The sequence below is a fragment of the Podarcis muralis genome, chromosome 14 (assembly GCF_964188315.1).
Source record: "Podarcis muralis chromosome 14, rPodMur119.hap1.1, whole genome shotgun sequence".
Taxonomy (NCBI): domain Eukaryota; kingdom Metazoa; phylum Chordata; class Lepidosauria; order Squamata; family Lacertidae; genus Podarcis; species Podarcis muralis.
Genome location: NC_135668.1, coordinates 5,678,534 through 5,697,488, shown reverse-complemented (window position 1 = coordinate 5,697,488; position 18,955 = coordinate 5,678,534). Strand labels below are relative to the sequence as shown.

General features: G+C 49.0%; 1 protein-coding gene across 1 annotated transcript in view; it reads right to left on the bottom strand.

The window, feature by feature from the left end:
- Window positions 1-7,424, bottom strand: part of ALDH1A2 (aldehyde dehydrogenase 1 family member A2) — a 71,137-nt gene extending 63,713 nt beyond the window's left edge. The window contains exons 1-2 of the mRNA XM_077918426.1: window positions 7,323-7,424; window positions 6,643-6,817 (exon numbers count right to left, since the gene is read on the bottom strand). Coding sequence (XP_077774552.1) covers window positions 6,643-6,759 — 117 coding nt within the window. The 5' untranslated portion in view covers window positions 6,760-6,817; window positions 7,323-7,424. The remainder of the gene's footprint in view (window positions 1-6,642; window positions 6,818-7,322) is intronic.
- Window positions 7,425-18,955: the final 11,531 nt, after the last annotated feature.

Sequence of the window (18,955 nt, the reverse complement as noted above, 5' to 3'; positions counted from 1 at the left end):
CACGTGGTTGTCATTTTACATGGTTTGGGAGGGTCATAAGAACATCAGAGGAGCTTGGCTGGTGCTGGGTGTCACTGAAGGTCCATCTAGCCCTTGCTTCCCCCAGGGGGCCAACCAGATACCTCCAGGAAGTCCAGAAGCAGGGTGTCAGGACAAGTCACTTCTCTCAATGTCACTCTCCCAAAACCCATATTCAGTGTTAGACTGCCTTTGAACATGGAGCCTGCACAGAACAATCCTGGATAGTCACCACTTAGCTGAATCCTCCATGAATGTCTCAATATTTAAAGAGACAGCTTGCTCTTTAGGATGATTAAAATGAGGCTGGCTTCCGTTCAAAAGTGGAGTTCAAAGTAAGCGAAGGGAATCTCCTGGGACAGGTAGGTAGGCTTCTTTCCTCCTCAGTCATCTTCATGGTCCAGCAGTATGAACCACCCAGCCTTGGGGAAAACCCCAAATCAGTCCCAGGAATACTTTGGAACTCCTGGTTCATGTACAACTACAAGGAATCGCAGAGTTGTGCCCCTTCAGCAGCACTGCAAAAGACCTTGAGCTGCAGAAGAGATCACTGCTGCCTCAAGCAACTGGCTCTTTTGTGAGGTCGGGCCTGAGTATAGTGCATCCCCAGTTCCCCACAACCTTACACAGGGATGCCAACTTGACTAAAATATGGGGGGACAGGTAAGCCCCGCCCCACATAACTGATCATGAGGCACAGCGTGCACACACCATTTGAAGAACAATGGCCATCAACTGGGGGGGGGGAAGCCCCCTCAAATATTTTATGGGTGGGTAAAAGCCTCAGCGCCTAGGGCTTGCCGATCGAAAGGTCGGCGGTTCGAATCCCCGCGGTGGGGTGCGCTCCTGTTGTTCGGTCCCAGCGCCTGCCAACCTAGCAGTTTGAAAGCACCCCCGGGTGCAAGTAGATAAATAGGGACCGCTTACTAGCGGGAAGGTAAACAGCGTTTCCGTGTGCTGCGCTGGCTCGCCAGATGCAGCTTGTCACGCTGGCCACATGACCCGGAAGTGTCTTCGGACAGCGCTGGCTCCCGGCCTATAGAGTGAGATGGGCGCACAACCCTAGAGTCTGGCAAGACTGGCCCATACGGGCAGGGGTACCTTTACCTTTACCTTTTAAAGAGACCTTGACCCCTAGGAGTTGGTTCCCATGATCCTACACCTGAATCTCTTTCTGCTGGTATCATAAGCTTCAAGGCATTACTTGGAAGTAACTCATTCTTTCTTATTTCTTTGAATGTGAGCACACACACGTCCTAGTATCCTAACCTTAAGCACACCTGCATGGAAGCGTGATCCTTGGGATTTGCTTCTAAGGAAATGTGTCCAGCTACAAGCCCCCGGGTGAAGCAAGTAAGAATATTGGAAAGGAGCACAATGTGGTGCAGTGTTGCCTCCCCCCCCCCAAGCTAACACCAGGGAGTCCAAGAAGACTCCCCCAACATCCCTTAGCTGCCCCTTAAGGAACAGAGCAGGGGTCAGCAAACTTTTTCAGCAGGGGGCCGGTCCACTGTCCCTCAGACCTTGTGGGGGGCCAAACTATATTGGGGGGGGGGGTGATGCAAGACCACCATGAGCCCTGGTGGCTGTTACCTGTGTCTTGCGAGCGGCAGGGGCTGGTGGTGGAGGGACAATGAGCAGCACGCGGAAGGGCTCCGGAGAGGGGCTGCTTAAAATGGCGGCCGCTTGAGCACTGCTGCTGTTGGCACCAACAAAGCCCAGCCCCCTTCCTCCTCTAGGCAGGGCAAGGAGAAGCCAGGAGGAGGGAGGGAGGAGGCACTGGCACCACCGTGTAAGGGAGAGGGAGGGAGAGTGAAAGAACACGCGCGCTGGCGATCCACGCAGCGATTCCCAGACAGTCCGTGGGCCAGATCCAGAAGGCAATTGGGCCTGATCCGGCCCACGGACCTTAGTTTGCCAGCCCATGGAATAGAGTGGTGCACACAAGCCCCTCTGGAGTAGGCAATCAAACTGCTCACTGTCAACATTTCTGCATTACTTGGATTGAGCTTCTGTTAAACTGCCCTTGTCCAGGTAAATTTCATTTTTCATTATGGTATTTCCCCTAAAGGATAACGGTTCAAGCTACACACAAGAGGAAGAATGTGCAGCTGTGATACACAAGCAAGCAGCCTTTGCAATACATCCTGGTGCTTCCGAGTCTCCAGCATCAGCCAACAATTCTCCCAACAAACTGGTCCACCTCCTGATGTTTGAAAGATTTATGAGTCACTCAGTGAATATTGCTGTCTTTCACTGCACAATTTAACATGCTGGATTTATTTAATGCAGACCTCTCAGCAATGTAAACAGCTTGTAGATCTAGCAAAATATTTCCTGAACCTTTCCCTACACCCCGCACCCCCTCTCAGACTCCGCAGGGTGGCTTCGGATGTTACAAGGAAACACACAAAGGCAAGCTGCCTCCACATTCAGTTCCTGAGCATCTGGAGGCGAATTCGTGCATCTCCTCTGATGGCCAGATGCACCAGCCTGCCCTGTATTTTTAACGGATGAAAGAAGGAGTGCCTCTTCATCACGCACAATACAGAATTAGCACATGAAACTTGCTGCCACAAGAAGCAGCGAAGGTTGCTAGCACAGGTGGCTGCTGCACAGGTGGAGAACCTGTGGCCCTCCAGATGTGACTGGACTCCAACTCCCATCAGCCAGGCCAATGACCAGGGATGGTGATGGGACTGTAGTCCAGCAACATCTGGAGGGCCATTGACAGCTGTTGTTGGACTACAACTCAAATCATCCCTGACCACTGTTCCTGCTAGCTTGGGAAGATGGAAGTTGTAGTCCAGGTACAGCTCGACACCCAGATTTGAGATACATTGAGAAGCTCTGTTCCTGGTGGAGGCTATTCCAGCGCGGCTAGTGGGGGACAACCCTAGCAATTTTACTCTGTCCTTGGCCAGTACCCACCTGACTGGAATTGCTTCTTTGCCAGTCACCCTCAGAAGTCAAGAGCTTCCTTAACACACTCAGCCATCATCTGATTCTAACCTTCAACTCTTATTTTCTGATTCCAATCAGGCTCTGTTTTTAAAGAAGTTTTATGTCTGGACACGGGTGGCGCTGTGGGTTAAACCACAGAGCCTTGGACTTGCCGATCAGAAGGTTTGAATCCCCGCGACGGGGTGAGCTCCCGTTGCTCGGTCCCTGCTCCTGCCAACCTAGCACTTTGAAAGCACGTCAAGGTGCAAGTAGATAAATAGGTACCACTCCGGCAGGAAGGTAAATGGCGTTTCCGTGCGCTGCTCTGGTTCTCCAGAAGCGACTTAGTCATGCTGGTCACATGACCCAGAAGCTGTACACCGGCTCCCTCGGCCAATAAAGCGAGATGAGCACCGCAACCCCAGAGTTGGCCACGACTGGACCTAATGGTCAGGGGTCCCTTTACCTTTACCTATGTCTGGTAGGGTGTAGAAGTCTTACTACTCTGGGAGAAGGAGTGTCTCTGGTGAAGGACACATCATGTTCCTTCTGTGGTTGTTGATCCACCTTTGGCCCTCACCCTGCACTCAGCGCTCATCTGAGCATGCTTGCAATAGTTTAATGCGTTTAAGGGCTTCCATTGAGCAACATCACCCCATTCAGTGATGGGGTCAGTCTATAATGCATCTGGGTGCCCCAGGTGCAAAACAAAAAAACAACCAGCCCCCCCCCCCCACTAATGAAACCAGAATGCTTTCCGCCAACCACTTTCTCTCGGGCAAGCCCCCCTGAAATGACAGAGGTGCGCGGGAGCACAGCACCACTCTTGCGCAACTCTCACTCATTTCCAGGGTTGCGCGCAGGAGAACTTCCCGGCGGATTGTGCGCCCCAGGGGGACAGGTCTCTGCATCTCTTAAACGAGGCTCGAAATTTCACGCCTAAAGTGTCCCCCCTCGTCCCGCCTCTGCATGCAAGTCACAGACACAACTGCGGAGGCCTTTCCACCGAGACTCAGGATTGCAAGAGCCGCGCAGCATCCACAAACTGGAACGGTTGCGCCGAATTCCAGGCAAGAGAAGGAAATCCCGCTGGGCGCTCAAGGAACAGCCCAGAAGAAAAGGGAGGCGGAGCAGCTATAGAAGAATGGGCGCTGCTATAACTTTTGAGATGCTCGAGGTTACAAGTGATTCCCCCCCCCCCCGCCGCTCCCCTTCCCCTTCTGGAGGCGATTTGTTCCCTTTTGTTTACAGGAGTTGTCACTTGAGAGAGACATAAAAGTGACCCCACCGGCTGAGAGAATCCAGCGCAGGGCCGTCATTTTCTATCTCCTTGTTTTTCTTTGCAATAAGTGGGAAAGTGGATCCTGGATAAAAGTCTGGCCAGAGCCACGACACCCAATTAAAGGCTTCAATTAGCAATAAATCACTTGCCTGGCCTGCCGAGAGAGAGGGCGGCAGTGGGGGAGAGAGACCGGAGAAAAACGGAGCGAGAAAAACAGGGACGGGTGTACGAAACTAAGATCCCCCCCCCCCTCTCTCTCTCACACACACACACCATGTTTTCTCTTGCAAAGGCAAGCTTTTATTTCCATTTCTCGATGCACTGTAATTTTTATAGAAATATGGGATAAAAAACGACAAGGACTTACTACTGATATACACCATCATTGTGCATGGATTTTTGCAGAGTAGCACAGTTCCACGCAGGTAAAGTAATTTTACGAGTGCCACAGCCACTCAATATTTCAGATCAACATTCATTTTGGGACGTGTGAGGGAGGTTCCTGTCGCATCCTTGTGACTCCTTAATCCCAGCCCGTCGTCGCCCCCGCTTCTACTTGGAGCGCAAGTTTCTGGTCCTCAAGAATCTGCTCTGGTCTCTCCCGCGTTCGGTGCATATCTTCTCGCGGAGGCGACGGTGTGACCCAAAAATATTTTGGGACTAATTGTATACTACTGAAACAAGCTGCCGTGAGACAGATTATTTCCCCCCCCATATTTCTACATATCCATATTTAATCTAGATCACTTTTCTTTCTCTTTTTATAAATAATATCAAGACTGTGGTAGGATCCAGCCCAAGTTAAGCGCTATTAGATCTCACTGATTTCAGCTGGAGAGAACGAGGCAAGATGCTGAGCCAACACAATGGATGTAAAGATGCTTAGCTATAGATTGTTACAGCACAATTTTACACAGTACTTTTTTTTTACTCAGAAGTAAGTTCCTTGCCTCTGCGCATAAAACCAGGAGTATTGTGATTACGAACCAGCTACGCTTCTGCACATTCCTTTGATTTCAACGGGAAGAGTCAGCGACGGGCTTCATTATCTCCCACTGAAATCAATGAGGCTTGAAAGTGCTTAATTTGACTGGATCGCACACATCTAGCACTATAGATAAATAATCCTTACATTGTTAAGAGCAGTTAAGTGCCAGGTAAGTGAACCGGCACAAGGCATTCGAGACTCACATTTATTTTATTTATTTTATTTTAATTTGAAAATAGGTGGTTTATTCGAATGATCAGCAAGTCCTCATGTGGCTATTGTATTTCGGATTTAAGAAAAAACAGGGAGCAACAGCAAATTCATGATGAAATTTGGGAATAGAACACATGCGTGATGAAACATTCTGGGAACAGAATGCATCTTTAACAAACATTTATCATGTATGTTTGCATCAATGAGGTTTCTTGTTAATCGGCATTGCGTGACCTTCAGGTCTATATTGGCTTTAAATAGAAGTGCCGCCTTTTTACAAGCCTGAAGCGTCTAATGTCCCTTCCAAAGGATGAAGAATGTCCGCGCTTGGGACCTGATCCATGCCCAAATTCTCCTGCAATGACTGCTCACTGAGTTGCACGCTCTCGCGCTCTCGCGCAATTCCCCTTTAACCTCAGGGGGCTTGTGCAAATGGTCTTGCATCCCACGGGATCATGTCCAGTGTGCTTAATAATGCAAACAGGCATTCACAACCAGAAGACGGACCAAAGGCATCACACTTCCTGTCGAAATTGCGTTTTGGAATAACTGTCTTCGAACACACATACGCTAAAAACCTTGCAGATCTGTATCAACTGTAAATATAGGAAAGCTCTGCACACCTTAGCCCGCAGAATAAGCCATCAACCCTGGGCACCTGGTGATGTGGATATGCAAATAATTTTCTTGCCAAGTTGCCTGTATTCGAGATGGTTATTTGTCTAGGAAGGAAATCAGCAAACGATTCCCTCCTTCCAAAGTTACAACAACTTGGCTCGGTGACATCTGCGGCAGGAATTGTTAAGGAAGAGTCCCAGGAGCGAAAGACACCAGTTTTTAGAACAGCAAAACAGAACACGATTCTCATCATCTTTCAATAGGCTAAAACAACCCTCCAACAATCGCGCCCTCCAACAATCTTCAGGAGCCCAAGTCTGTGCGGAGAAACCCTTTTACCAGAAAGAAAGAAAAACTGGTCCAAAGAGTTAAAATGATGCCAGGCAAACTGGAAAGGGCAAGATATTTTTTGGACTTCCTTTCACATATCTACTGGCATCCAGCACCTGAAAACGCACCTCTTTCTGGCTTTTGTGTTTGTGTGTTTTTGAAGAGAAGTCCGAGGGAAGCGGTTTTGTGTCAGCTCAGAAAAAGAGAAGCCCGTGCTCCTCTGGCAGGGAAGAGCAGACAGGTGACTTACCTTGGTGTACTTGATCTCCAGGTTGAGGGTGGGAGACGGGAGCAAATGCAGAGACGCCATCAGAGCCGCCGGGTCCGCCTTCAGCCCACCTGGCATCTCAATTTTGCTGGAGGTCATCGTCTCGGGAGCCTTCTCCTCCTTGCCCGACGGGGCGACTGTCTCCCTAAGTCTGTGGCTTGAAATAGGTATGGAGAGAGGGGAGTGTGTGGTGTGTGTTTATGTGTGTATTTTCTCCCCTCTTCCCCCAACCCAGCGCTGGAGATTTGGAGGCTGCTGCCGTCTTCGGTATATAAGCAGGTGTCAAGGCAACCTCTCCTTATTGGACGGGAGGGCAGGGCCAAGGAGGCAGGACGACCTCCAAGGAGGATGGGAGCATCCAGAGCCTCTCCACCCCAAGCCCTGCAGAGGCGTCGAGGAGAGGCAACAGGTCCTCCCTGGCTGGCTGGCCGTCAAGTCCAGCCACCCTCTCCCCCCTTGAGCTTCATCCCATCAACTGGGCACCAGCAGGAACTGATAACTCCCTTTGGTCACCGGGGAAAGAGGCTTTGCCTGAATCCTTCTTCCCCCTTTTGCTGATAAGCAGAGGCGGGAGAAGAGGGTCCAAGGCGAGGCTGGCGGGGCGGGGGGAAGAGAAGCAATTACGGAGGGTTTCCCTGGGATAATTAAAGAGGAATTAGCACCTTGGTCTTAGAGGCAGCCCAGCGGAAATCCGACGAGGGGGCTTTCTGGGCAGAGGCTCCAGGAGGGAAGAAGGAGACTCACTCCTCCAGCAGCCCAGAAGGAATTTGGGAATCTAATTAGAAACTCGCTGCCAAGGGAGGGAGGAAAAGGAGCCATAAACATGTCAGACCCAGAAGCGCGCTCCGCCCCCCCTCTCTCTTGGGGGCGCAGGCACGGAGCCTCAGCCCAGGTGGGAGCGATGCGAGGGTCTGGGGAAGCCAGGGTGTCCCCAAGCCACTTCAGCCAGGGATGGCAGAGGGGCGGGTTAGAGAAGCAGCCGCAGGCAGCATCCGCACTATTCATTTAAAGCGCTCTGATACCACATTGAACAGTCATGGCTTCCTCTAAAGGATCGTGGGAACTGTAGTTTGCTAAGGGTGCTGAGAGTTGCTGAGAGACCCCTGTTCCCCTCACAGCAGGCGTGCCAACTTGAATAAAATATTGGGGGGGCCAGGTAAGCCCCACCCCACATAACTGATCAGTTGGCGTGGCACACACCCACACCATTTGAATGGCAAGGCAATGCCCATCAACTTTGGGGGGCCTGCCCCCTCAAATATTTTATTGGGGGCGCCGAAATGACCTTGGCTCCTATGCCTCCCAGAGCTGACTGGGCTGAGGCGTGACTGACAGTACCTGCTTTGAAGACCAGTTCAGGGATTGCAGAAGAAGATCCAAAGAGGGGCAGAACGCCCCCCCCCCAAAAAACCACCCTTTGTTGTTGAGGGGCTGCTTTATTCCGCGTTTGGCAGATCGGTTTTTTGTTCTTGTTTTAATTGGAAACTTATTTCAGTTTCAAAAGTGAGAAACGTCACGGAGAACGGGGGGAAAAACCCCAACCTTCGCATTCAATCTGGCTTCTGATCCCCTGCGAGGAGAAAGCGAGGAGTCGGAGGGACTCATCCTGACACATCCGGGCGCGCGCGCCCTTGGAAGGAAGATGGTTTGAAGTTCTTCTGCAGGAGTCTCGCTTGTAGAGCTCATTGGCCATACCCGGCGCAGATCATAGACTGATAGAACTGTAGAATTGGAAGGGGTCGCAGGGGTCATCTAATGCAACCCCTGTCGTTAAGCCCCATCCGCAGACCTGCGTTCCCTTGTGACTCTAAGCCTTGGCCCAAGTGAGCCACCAGAGGACTACCACCACCCTTTCATTGCTGGGTGACTTTCGCAAAGGGACCAAAAGGCTCAAGGGCCCCAGATGCTCACTCTATCGCACCTGGCACCATCCATGTAAAACACTGGTGAGCATGGGCGAGCAGGGGGCAGCTGGCCCCCTAAATCAAGTAAATCAATAAAAAAAACCCTTAACTGAGCTTGTGACCACCCCCAGCATAAAGCCTGACCCCGCTTGTAGGACACTTGAAGAGTCTTGCCTCCCTGCCCCCTGGGAACTCTGGTTTATGAAGGGTGCGTTGTTAAATCTTCAACGAACTACAGTTCCCAGGGTTTTTTGAGAGGGGAGCCAAGACTCTTAAAGAGGCGCGAGAGGGCTTTAAATGGATGACGTGGCTGTGAGAAACTCTCCACTAAGAAGAGAAGTCAGGAGACCAGTTAGCCCCAAAAGACAGGGCTCGTCAGTTCTGCTCCCCGCACCCAAGGGATCCGTGCAAGGCCCTGGTCGGGCAGCGAGGGAGGATCCCCTTCCTCGGGGCAAGGCCCATTGATCAGGCATGGCCAAACTTGGCCCTCCAGATGTTTTGGGACTACAATTCCCATCATCCCTGACCACTGGTCCTGTTAGCTAGGGATGGTGGGAGTTGTAGTCCCAAAACATCTGGCGGGCCGAGTTTGGCCCTGCCTGCAGTCCTTCCTCTGAGTAGGCCGGGCAAGGAATAGGCTTGCGAGGAAAACTCGCTCGGTATGAAATGCCGGAGAGCCGTTCCCAGGGAGAAGCCCTTTTGCCTCCTCTGCTCGGGCGGCAAGGCGGGGCAAACGCAGCGCTTGGCATTTGGGCCACGATCCAGAGGGAAGCAGCACACAAGATCTACCCACCCGGGAAGAATGGCAGATGAAGGTGATGGACTACATGGAACTGGCGGAAATGACTGGCAGAATCTGAGACCAGGGAGAAGAGTCGGTGGAAGAAGATTGGAAGAAATTTTAAAACTATTTTCAGAAATACTGCAAAATTAATGAATGTTAGAATGATGCTGGATTGAAGTTAAGTGGTTTTCAGCAGTAATGTTAAAGGAATATGTAAAAATGGATTGTTAACAGGGGATAATTTAAAGCTATAATATATTAAGATAAAAAATTAAGATAAAATCAAAGAGGGAAAGGATTTGCTGAACTAACTAATTGAACTGGAATACAAAAAAGGGAGGTGTGAGGAGGTCAGGGAAACAAGCAAACGAAAGATAAGATATGGAATGACTAATCTGTTTTAACTGTTTTTACTTTGTATATTTTTCTTTTTTCTTACTTTTGTAATATGTGGAAACTTTAATAAATATCTTTAAAAAAAAAAACAGAGGGAAGCAGCACCCCCACCCCCGCCGGATCCTCCGGCCCAAGGGAAGAGTTTGTCGGTCCCGCGAAGTTCGAGGGGAGAGAATTAGGAGAATTAGGACTTGAAATCGACCGGACTTGGAAGGGCGACCCTCTCCATCCCGGCTTGGACAGCTCTGTCCGTTTCAGGCGCTGCTGGACCCCGGCGCTCGTCACCCCCAGACCCCTGGCCATGCGCGTGACCTGGGTGGCCACATGGGCCCCCCTCGCTCTGCGGGTCCCCAAGGAAGCAAGCCCCGTTGCGATCCTCGAAGGCAGCCCTGGGGACCCGCGATGGGGGGGCTCCGGATGCGGCCGATGCTTTAGATCTCTGTCTGCGTGTGTCTCTCTCTTTCTCAGTGTGTCCATAAATCCATTCTAGATGCAGTTTCATATCCGCGCAAGAGTCACCTGCTAAGCTTTCTTGAATCTAGTGACAGCCAACGTGCGTGGGACCAGCCTCCCAACTTGATGTCCGGGGAGGGAGACCCTGAGTAGGCGGCCCCCACCCCGCATAGCACCTCCGACCACTGGGCCTGCTGGCTGAGCTCAGGGCCACCCCAGAAGCGCAGGGAAGGGAAGGCAGGTTGCTGGCCAGGCAGCAGCCTCTGAAGCCACTCCTGCCGGGAGGGGCGCAGGGGGCGCAGGGGCCACAGGGACTCCCCCCCCCGGCCCCTCTTTGCTCGCGCTACTTTGACAGCCCCAACTCCGCCTGGACTTAGCTCCCCGCTCCGCACCTGGCCAGAGCCCTGGTCTCGCCTGCAGCGTCTGATTTCATAGCTCCGGGGCTCGTGCAGAAAGCCCGCCTTGGCTGGGCGCAGCAGGGCACTCCCGCGGCTGCTTTTTGTGCAGCTTGGATGGCGGCAGGAGGGCAGCCCACTGCCCCTCCGCGACCCGCGTCCGTCAGGCTGGGCCTGGAGGGCGCCGCGCTGGGGTGATGCCCCAGACCAAGATCACCTTTCCCAGAAGAGGCAGCATCTCCCGTGAGTTTGCTTCCATCTGCTGGGCCAAGCGGGGAAGTGCCACAACCAGCACCGCTCCTTCCGCACTGGCTCCCGGTGGAGTACAGGATCAGGTTTAAAGTGCTGGTTTTTGGGTTTTTTAAAAAAAATGATATTTTATTAAGTTTAACAATAAAAAACAACCACAAAAAAAGATAAAGAAACAATAAACACAGAAAAGATATAAAACATAAAGAATTTCACAATACAATACAAAATACACAATACAAAACTACAAACATTTAACCTAACAAAGAAAAGGAAAAATAAAATCAATATACACACAGACAGATAAAACACATATCACTCTTTTCTATTTTCTTATCTTTAATAACTTATTTTCCCGACTTCCTCACGCCTCCCTTTTTTGTATCCCTTTTTCGCAGTTAATTCAGCAAATTCATATCCTATTACTTTATCTTTACTTATGTTAAATTCCAAATTTATAATTTCTAATTTTTATCATCTTGTTACTAGAGCCCCTTCATTTCATTTCAATGTCCTCAGCATTCATACATTTTGCAATATTTCTGTAAGTAAATTTTAAATTTCATCCAATCTTCTTCCACCAACTCTTCTCCCTGGTCTCAGATTCTGCCAGTCATCTCCGCCATTTCCATGTAGTCAATTACTTGCATCTGCCATTCTTCCAAGGTGGGTCAGGTTTAAAGTGCTGGTTTTAACCTTTAAAGCCCTATAAGGCCTAGGACCGCCTCTCCTGGTATGTCCCACAGAGGACCTAAAAGGTAAAGGTAAAGGGACCCCTGACCATTAGGTCCAGTCGTGACCAACTCTGGGGTTGTGGCGCTCATCTCGCTTTATTGGCCAAGGTAGCCGGTGTACAGCTTCCGGGTCATGTGCCCAGCATGACTAAGCCGCTTCTGGCTAACCAGAGCAGCACACGGAAACGCCGTTTACCTTCCCACTGGAGCGGTACCTATTGATCTACTTGCGCTACATACTTTCGAACTGCTAGGTTGGCAGGAGCTGGGACCGAGCAACAGGAGCTCACCACGTTGCGGGGATTCAAACCGCCGACCTTCTGATCGGCAAGTCCTAGGCTCTGTGGTTTAACCCATAGTGCCACCCGTGTCCCTTTACAGAGGACCTTACGGTCTTCAAATAAAAACATCTTGGAGGTCCCAGGCCACAGGGAGGTTAGGGTGGCCTCAACCAGAGCCAGGGCTTTTTCGGCTGTGGCTCCAATCTGGTGGAACGCTCTATCACAAGAGACTAGGGCCCTGCGGGGCTTGACATCTTTCCACAGGGCCTGCAAGACAGAGCTGTTCCACCAGGCCTTTGGCCAAGGCACAGCCTGACCCCCTCTCTCCTTCTGTAATCCTCATAGCACTCTAGCCCAATGGTTGCCATTAATTTGATTCTGAATTGATTTTAGAATGAATTGATTTTAGAATGTATTTCAATTAATTGATTGTGATTTTATGTAAACTGTGTTATTTTTACTGTTGTTAGCTGCTTTGAGCCCAGCTTCGGCTGGGGAGGGCAGGATATAAATAAAAAATTTTAGTATTATTATTCTACTGGGAATAGTAATAGTAATTGTATCCTTTCTTTTTTAACATTTTGAAAGGAAAGTAATCAAGCTCGGTTTTTGTTTTGCTTTTAAACTTCCCCCAAAGAATCCAGGGACTACCCCGAAGTCTAACCCCCCACAGAGCTGCAATTCCCAGCCCTCTTAGCAAACTACAGTTCCCAGGCTGCCCACCGCACCATGCGTCAAATTAATACTCCTGTGGTTGGCTTGCAAACTTAAGCAGTAGCACAGACCTCTCCTTTTATTGCATTGTAGCCAAAGGACAAAGGTTGCAAGATCTCAGAGCTGGCCTAAAAAAATCACTTTTCATTCTTTTAGGTCCCTCCGCAGAGATTTTGCAAGAAGTGATCCACGCCCTGTGCATGCTTACTCAGAAGTAAGGGCTGTAGCTCAGTGGCAGAGCATCTATATATAAAAGGATGTCACATAGAGGAGGGAGAAAGGTTGTTTTCTGCTGCTCCAGAGAAGCGGACACGGAGCAATGGATCCAAACTACAAGAAAGAAGATTCCACCTAAACATTAGGAAGAACTTCCTGACAGTAAGAGCTGTTCGACAGTGGAATTTGCTGCCAAGGAGTGTGGTGGAGTCTCCTTCTTTGGAGGTCTTTAAGCAGAAGCTTGACAACCATATGTCAGGAGTGCTCTGATGGTGTTTCCTGCTTGGCAGGGGGTTGGACTCGATGGCCCTTGTGGTCTCTTCCAACTCTATGATTCTATGATTCTATGATTCTATGATTCTATGCTTTGCCTGCAGACAGTCCCAGGTTCAATCCCAGGCTTCTCCGGATACAACTGGGAGAGAGACCCTGCCTGAAACCTCAACAACTGCTGCCAGTCCGTGTAGGCAATACTGAACTAGATGGCCCAATGTTCTGACAGTTTCCCATATTCCTATGTCCTGTTTCCCTTAGTAACCCCTACTGAGTTCAGTGGGGCCTTCTCTTAAATCTGCCTGCTTCAGCATGTAGCCCCAAAGAGAAGGAAGAAATCAGTGCAGAAAGTAAATGTGATTAGGCCAAAGAGTCTATGTTTGAACACGTTTTGGGGCATTTGTAAGCAACCTTTTGTGAACGGAAACATTCCTTCCAAGAATTCATGTTCTCTTGTTCCAAAGGGAGCTGCAGCCCCGGTGTTGTAAGAAGGACCAGCTGTCAGCAGCGGGAGCACATTAAATCTGCTCAATTAAACTTCATGAGCCTCCATGCTGTTAGGAGGGAGGCTGTGGATGCCTTCCTTCACTCGAGACAGCACACACACGCTCATAGGCAGTGGAGGACGAGGCTGCTCTGAACCCTGCAGAGATTGGCCTCAGCCGCGGGAAGAGGAGGTGACCTCAAATCCTGCCAATTTCACCTTTTGCAGAGGAGGTGTGAGAATCGCTTTGCAGCACAAATCTTGACAAATCAAATCACTGTTCAAACTCTTGGATCTTTGAAGGGCCTTCTCCAAGGAAACCCCAAGAGAAGGAACCAGACATGTCAGCAAGAGGCATTTAACTTTCTTCATCACCAGTCCAAGAAATACATGTGTGTGGGGGGGTAATAGGTGCACCCTAGATTATTATTACTAAATCTATATCCCACCCTTCCTCCCAAAGGAGCCCAGGGTGGCAACCAATTGATAAAAACAACACAAATGCCATTAAAACAACTTAGAAATAATTCTAGCGCAGATGCAGACTGGGAAAGATCTCAGCTTGAACGGCTTGCTGGAAGAGGAAGGTATTCAGTAGGTACTGAAAAGAGACCAGCGTTGTCTAATATTCAGGGGGTGGTAATTCCAGAAGGCAGGTGCCACAGCACTAAAGGGCCAATTCCTAGAATGTGCAGAATGGACATCCTGAGAAGTTCTCTGCAGGACACGGTGATCAACTGCATATTTAAGGGGTGAGACAAACTTTCAGGTATCCTGGACCCAAGATGTATGGGCCTTTATACACCAAAACCAACACCTTGAACTTAGCCCAGTAGCTAATGTCAGCCTGCAGATTATCACAAGATTAAACACTGCTCCACACCCACCCACACTCCTTTCGGTGCTTGAACAAACATGTTGACGCCGGCCTGGGGCCAATCTCTCTAGAAACTAGGGGGTTAAAATGTGTGCCAAAGGGAGACAGCTATCCCTCGGGGGGGGGGGGGATATGCAACCCAGGTTTGAGTCCTACAGTGCCCCACATATGGGAGTGCCACTGAAAGGTTTTAAGAAACTTGAGTTGGTTCAAAAGACGGCAGGAAGGCTGTGAATGGGAGCCTGCAATGGTGATCACGTCTTGGCAGCATGGAAAGATCAGCTTCGGTTACTTCCAGCTTGTTTGAGGGTGCCTTCTAAAGCCCTAAATGGTCTGGGAAGGGGCGTTGCATGGCAAGACCCCATTTCTTAGATAATGAAACACACAGACACCAGTATTTTGGGTTCATGGGATAAATAAGGCCACAACTTTATTGGTTGCAGATGTGAGCGGTATTTGCTTAGGCACTGGAACTGAACCGACTATAACTGACTCCTGCCCGTCATGCAGGTAGTCTCATAAGGGTCACCCACCAGTAGGGGGAGCCCTGTTGATATACTGTCAGTAGAAAAGAAAGGTTTTATTCACACAATGCATATTTAACTTAGGAACTCACGGCCACAAGATGGAGAGATGAATGCAGGTTTAGATAGCTTCCTCTTTTTAAATATTTATTTATTAAACCATTTTAACAAAACAAATTATCAATCAATATAACTGATTACATTTCCCGACCACCCCTTTTTGTTCCCTCCCATCCCTCCCTCTCCCACCCACCAAGGACTTCCCTCAGCTCCCCTCTCTGGTTTGTTTACACATTTTAATCTCTGCATATTATAAAATTGTACATATCATTGCCTTATCCATCATATAGTCTAGATAGCTTCCAAAGGGGAATTAGACAAAAAGAGAAGAGAGAGAGAGAGAGAGAAGGTCTGTCAGTGGCTGTTACATGTAATAACAATATAGAACCTCCAGGTTTAGATGCAGTTTACCTTTTTGAAGCAAGCAGTGGGGACCAAACCCAAGCCAGGGAATTGTCACCTTGGGAACTCCTGCTGCAAACAAAATGTTAAACTAATGGTGCTTCAGTCCGGTCCAGAAAGGCAGCCCTTACGATGTACTGATGGTTTTATGCGCTATTATATCTCAAGTGCTTTAGCCTTAGCTTTCTCTCATTAATTACTTGGCACTTTCATTAGTCATCACATTGGCAGCAAATGTTCTTCAACAGATACTTGTGTTTTAATTTTAGTGCAAGAATAAATCATGCCTTATAGCATCTCCCCCATCCAAGACTCACCACCTGGGTTAATTGAATCAATTCTTTAAATGCCTCCAAGCCTGATGATGATTTGAGAGGAGGTCACCATTTGAAAGCCCCTGCAAATTTATTGCCTTTTGGGCTGGCTGCAAAATGATCCTACTGCTTTGTGCAGGGAGAAGTGTTCCCACCAAATGGTTCATCTGTCAAAATATTGCTTCTCCTCCTCTAGACCTTTTACAGGGAAGGACGGGGCCTGACAGCCGTTCCTGAATTGAGGATGGGACAACCCTTTGCACATGATGACACAAGGCTGCCACCCCAAACAGCCTCCTCCCCCCACCTGGCATCCTATGAAAATACGAAGCTGCCTTGTTGACCCCTGAGTCCAGTCCTTTGGCTCATCCCTTGTCCTGGCTACTCTGACAAGCAAGGTGCCTGGGAAGAGACCATCACTCAGTCATGGTGGGAGACAGGTCTTGCATGCAGAAGACCACTGCTTTAAGCTCTGACTTCTCCCATTTAAAGGCAGGCAAGTGGCTGGAGTGAAAAATATTGGGCAAGATGGACAAAGCTCCCTGGCAGAGGACATGCTTTGCATTCTAGTGTCCCAATGAGCGCAGCTCATGGAATCTCCAGGTAGGGTTGGGAAAGAGTACAGAATTGCTGAGTTGGAGGGAAACCCAAGGGTCATTTAGTCCAACCTCCTGCAAAGCATGAATCCCAGCTGAAGCATCCATGACAAATGGCCATCCAACCTCTGCTTGTCTGAGACCCCAGAGAACCACAGCCAGTCACTGGAGACAATCCTAATTGAGATGGTCTCTCAGTGTAAAGCCGTCTTCTGCATTCCAGAGTCTAGGGGGCTAATCTAGAGAAGGCCTCCTTGAGTTCCTCAGAAGAGTTAGGGCAAAGCGAGCAGCAGGTTGCGGAAATGAAAAATACTATAACAGTTCGAGAAAACAGCCGTCAAAATGGCAAAGCCGCCACAAAATACCAGCCTATACAGTGGTATCTCGGGTTACATACGCTTCAGGTTACATACGCTTCAGGTTACAGATTCCGCTAACCCAGAAATAGTGCTTCAGGTTAAGAACTTTGCTTCAGGATAAGAACAGAAATCTTGCTCCGGCAGCGTGGCAGCAGTAGGAGGCCCCATTAGCTAAAGTGGTGCTTCAGGTTAAGTACAGTTTCAGGTTAAGTACGGACCTCTGGATCGAATTAAGTTCTAACCCGAGGTACCACTGTACACGATGCAGTGAACTGGCCAAACTAGCCAAGGGCCAGCTTCTCCCCACTCCACCCAGTTGCAGCCTTACACCTCTGCAGATGTTCTAGAGCAGTGTTTCCCAACCTTGTGCCTCCAGCTGTTTTTGAACTACAACTCCCATCATCCCTGACTAGCAAGACCAGTGGCAAGGGATGATGGGAATTGTAGTCCAAAAACAGCTGGAGGCACAAGGTTGGGAAACACTGTTCTAGAGACAAATATTTGGCTGCCAAGAGCAATAGAGGAGGTTGGAGCCAACTGGCCTGAACCTGGAACAAGGTGAGGTGTGGCCTACCTGACCCCAAGCACCACATTTTGGGTGTCCATAAGTGGGATAAAGTGGGAGAGAAACAGAGGTGAGCCAGGAGGTACCATCCAGTGGGAAATTCTTCTGCAGAAGCCACACTGAGATGAGCAGGAGCCATGCAAGAGGAGAGCAGGGGAGCTCACACCTGGGTCCCCATTCATTTCAATGGTCCTGCACAAGAAAGCTTCCTGCAAACATCTTAATTAGTTGGAAGAGGAAAGGTGACACTTGGAGGAATTGTGAAAAACACAAGAGGAGGCCTGCAACTGGATCAGACCAAAGGCAAATGTGTCAATTTCAGGTGTTCTCAGCTTCTCGTTTTTCCCATCTTAATTTCCATTAACCACATTTCTCCATCAGTTTGTGATTTCTCTTTAAAGTCCTCGTGAAAACTTATCAAAACTTAGTGGAAACTTCATTTCTTGCAGAGCAATTTCCCCTCACGGAATGCATTTCCATATGCTGTTTTCACCAGGATTTGCAATTTTGAACTCGTTTTCGCCTAGTAAATGCCCTTTTGTGAACATTACCCGGCTGGAGAATTTCAAATTTCAAAGGATGACTATGTTCCAGTATTGCTTTAGGAAGTGCGAATGGGGGGGGGCTCCGCTAGGGGCACCGCAAAAGATGGCTGACAATACCATCTCTCCAGTTCCCACGAGGTAATTTAGAGGCTGAGATGGGAGTAATCAGCCTCCCAAATTCTTCCCGGTGGAAGGGAAGATGCAGTCTCATCCGCGGTGCCCAACAAATCACCCCCAAGTTCGTAAAGAAGGAGGGGGTGGGGCACTGGATGGAAAGCCCTCGAAGGAGTTTGGATCTCCTGGACGCTGTCTTCATGATAGCTCCTAGTTCCATTTCTTAAGATAAAAAATTTGATTTAAGATCTTGGACATGCTTCGGGTGAAGAAAGGGTAATTAATCTGCCAATTAAGCCAGCCACTGAGGAGCCAAGAGTGATGGAGAGGAAGAAAGATAACATCAAAGAATAACATCTAAGCCGGTATGTTGGAACGGAATGGAAAGGAGGGGGGATAAAACTTATTCTTTTTCTACTACGATAATACCTAACAACCCCCCCCCCCCCAGAAGAACCGTCTACATTACTGATAGCAAGTGAGATTGGAAAATATAAACTGTGTGGAAATAATACTAACTAAAGCCTTTGTTCTTTGAAATATTTGGAAGAAGATAAAAGACTCTCCTGTGACGCACTATTTAATTGGGATCCGCCATTATGGGATAGACTGAGTTGCAGAGATAAATAGTCATAGGAGGAGGCAAGCTCTTAATTTGTTATTATATTCTGTACTTCAAGTCCAATTTGGCAAACCTCCCCTGGAAAGACTAATGTTTGATGCAACCTGTCTGAGAAAATTAATGAGCAAACGTCTAGATTTTATTTCATCGAAACTGAGAGAAGATGGCGTCTGCCACCAGAGAAGGGCTTTTGGATTGATTTGGCATAAACATCAGCGTATGAGGACATACTGCAAATAATAGACTTACCAGCTGCAAAAAAGAAAAAAGAAAAAAGAAGAGTTTGGATTTGATATCCCGCCTTTCACTCCCTTTAAGGAGTCTCAAAGCGGCTCACATTCTCCTTTCCCTTCCTCCCCCACAACAAACACTCTGTGAGGTGAGTGGGGCTGAGAGACTTCAGAGAAGTGTGACTGGCCCAAGGTCACCCAGCA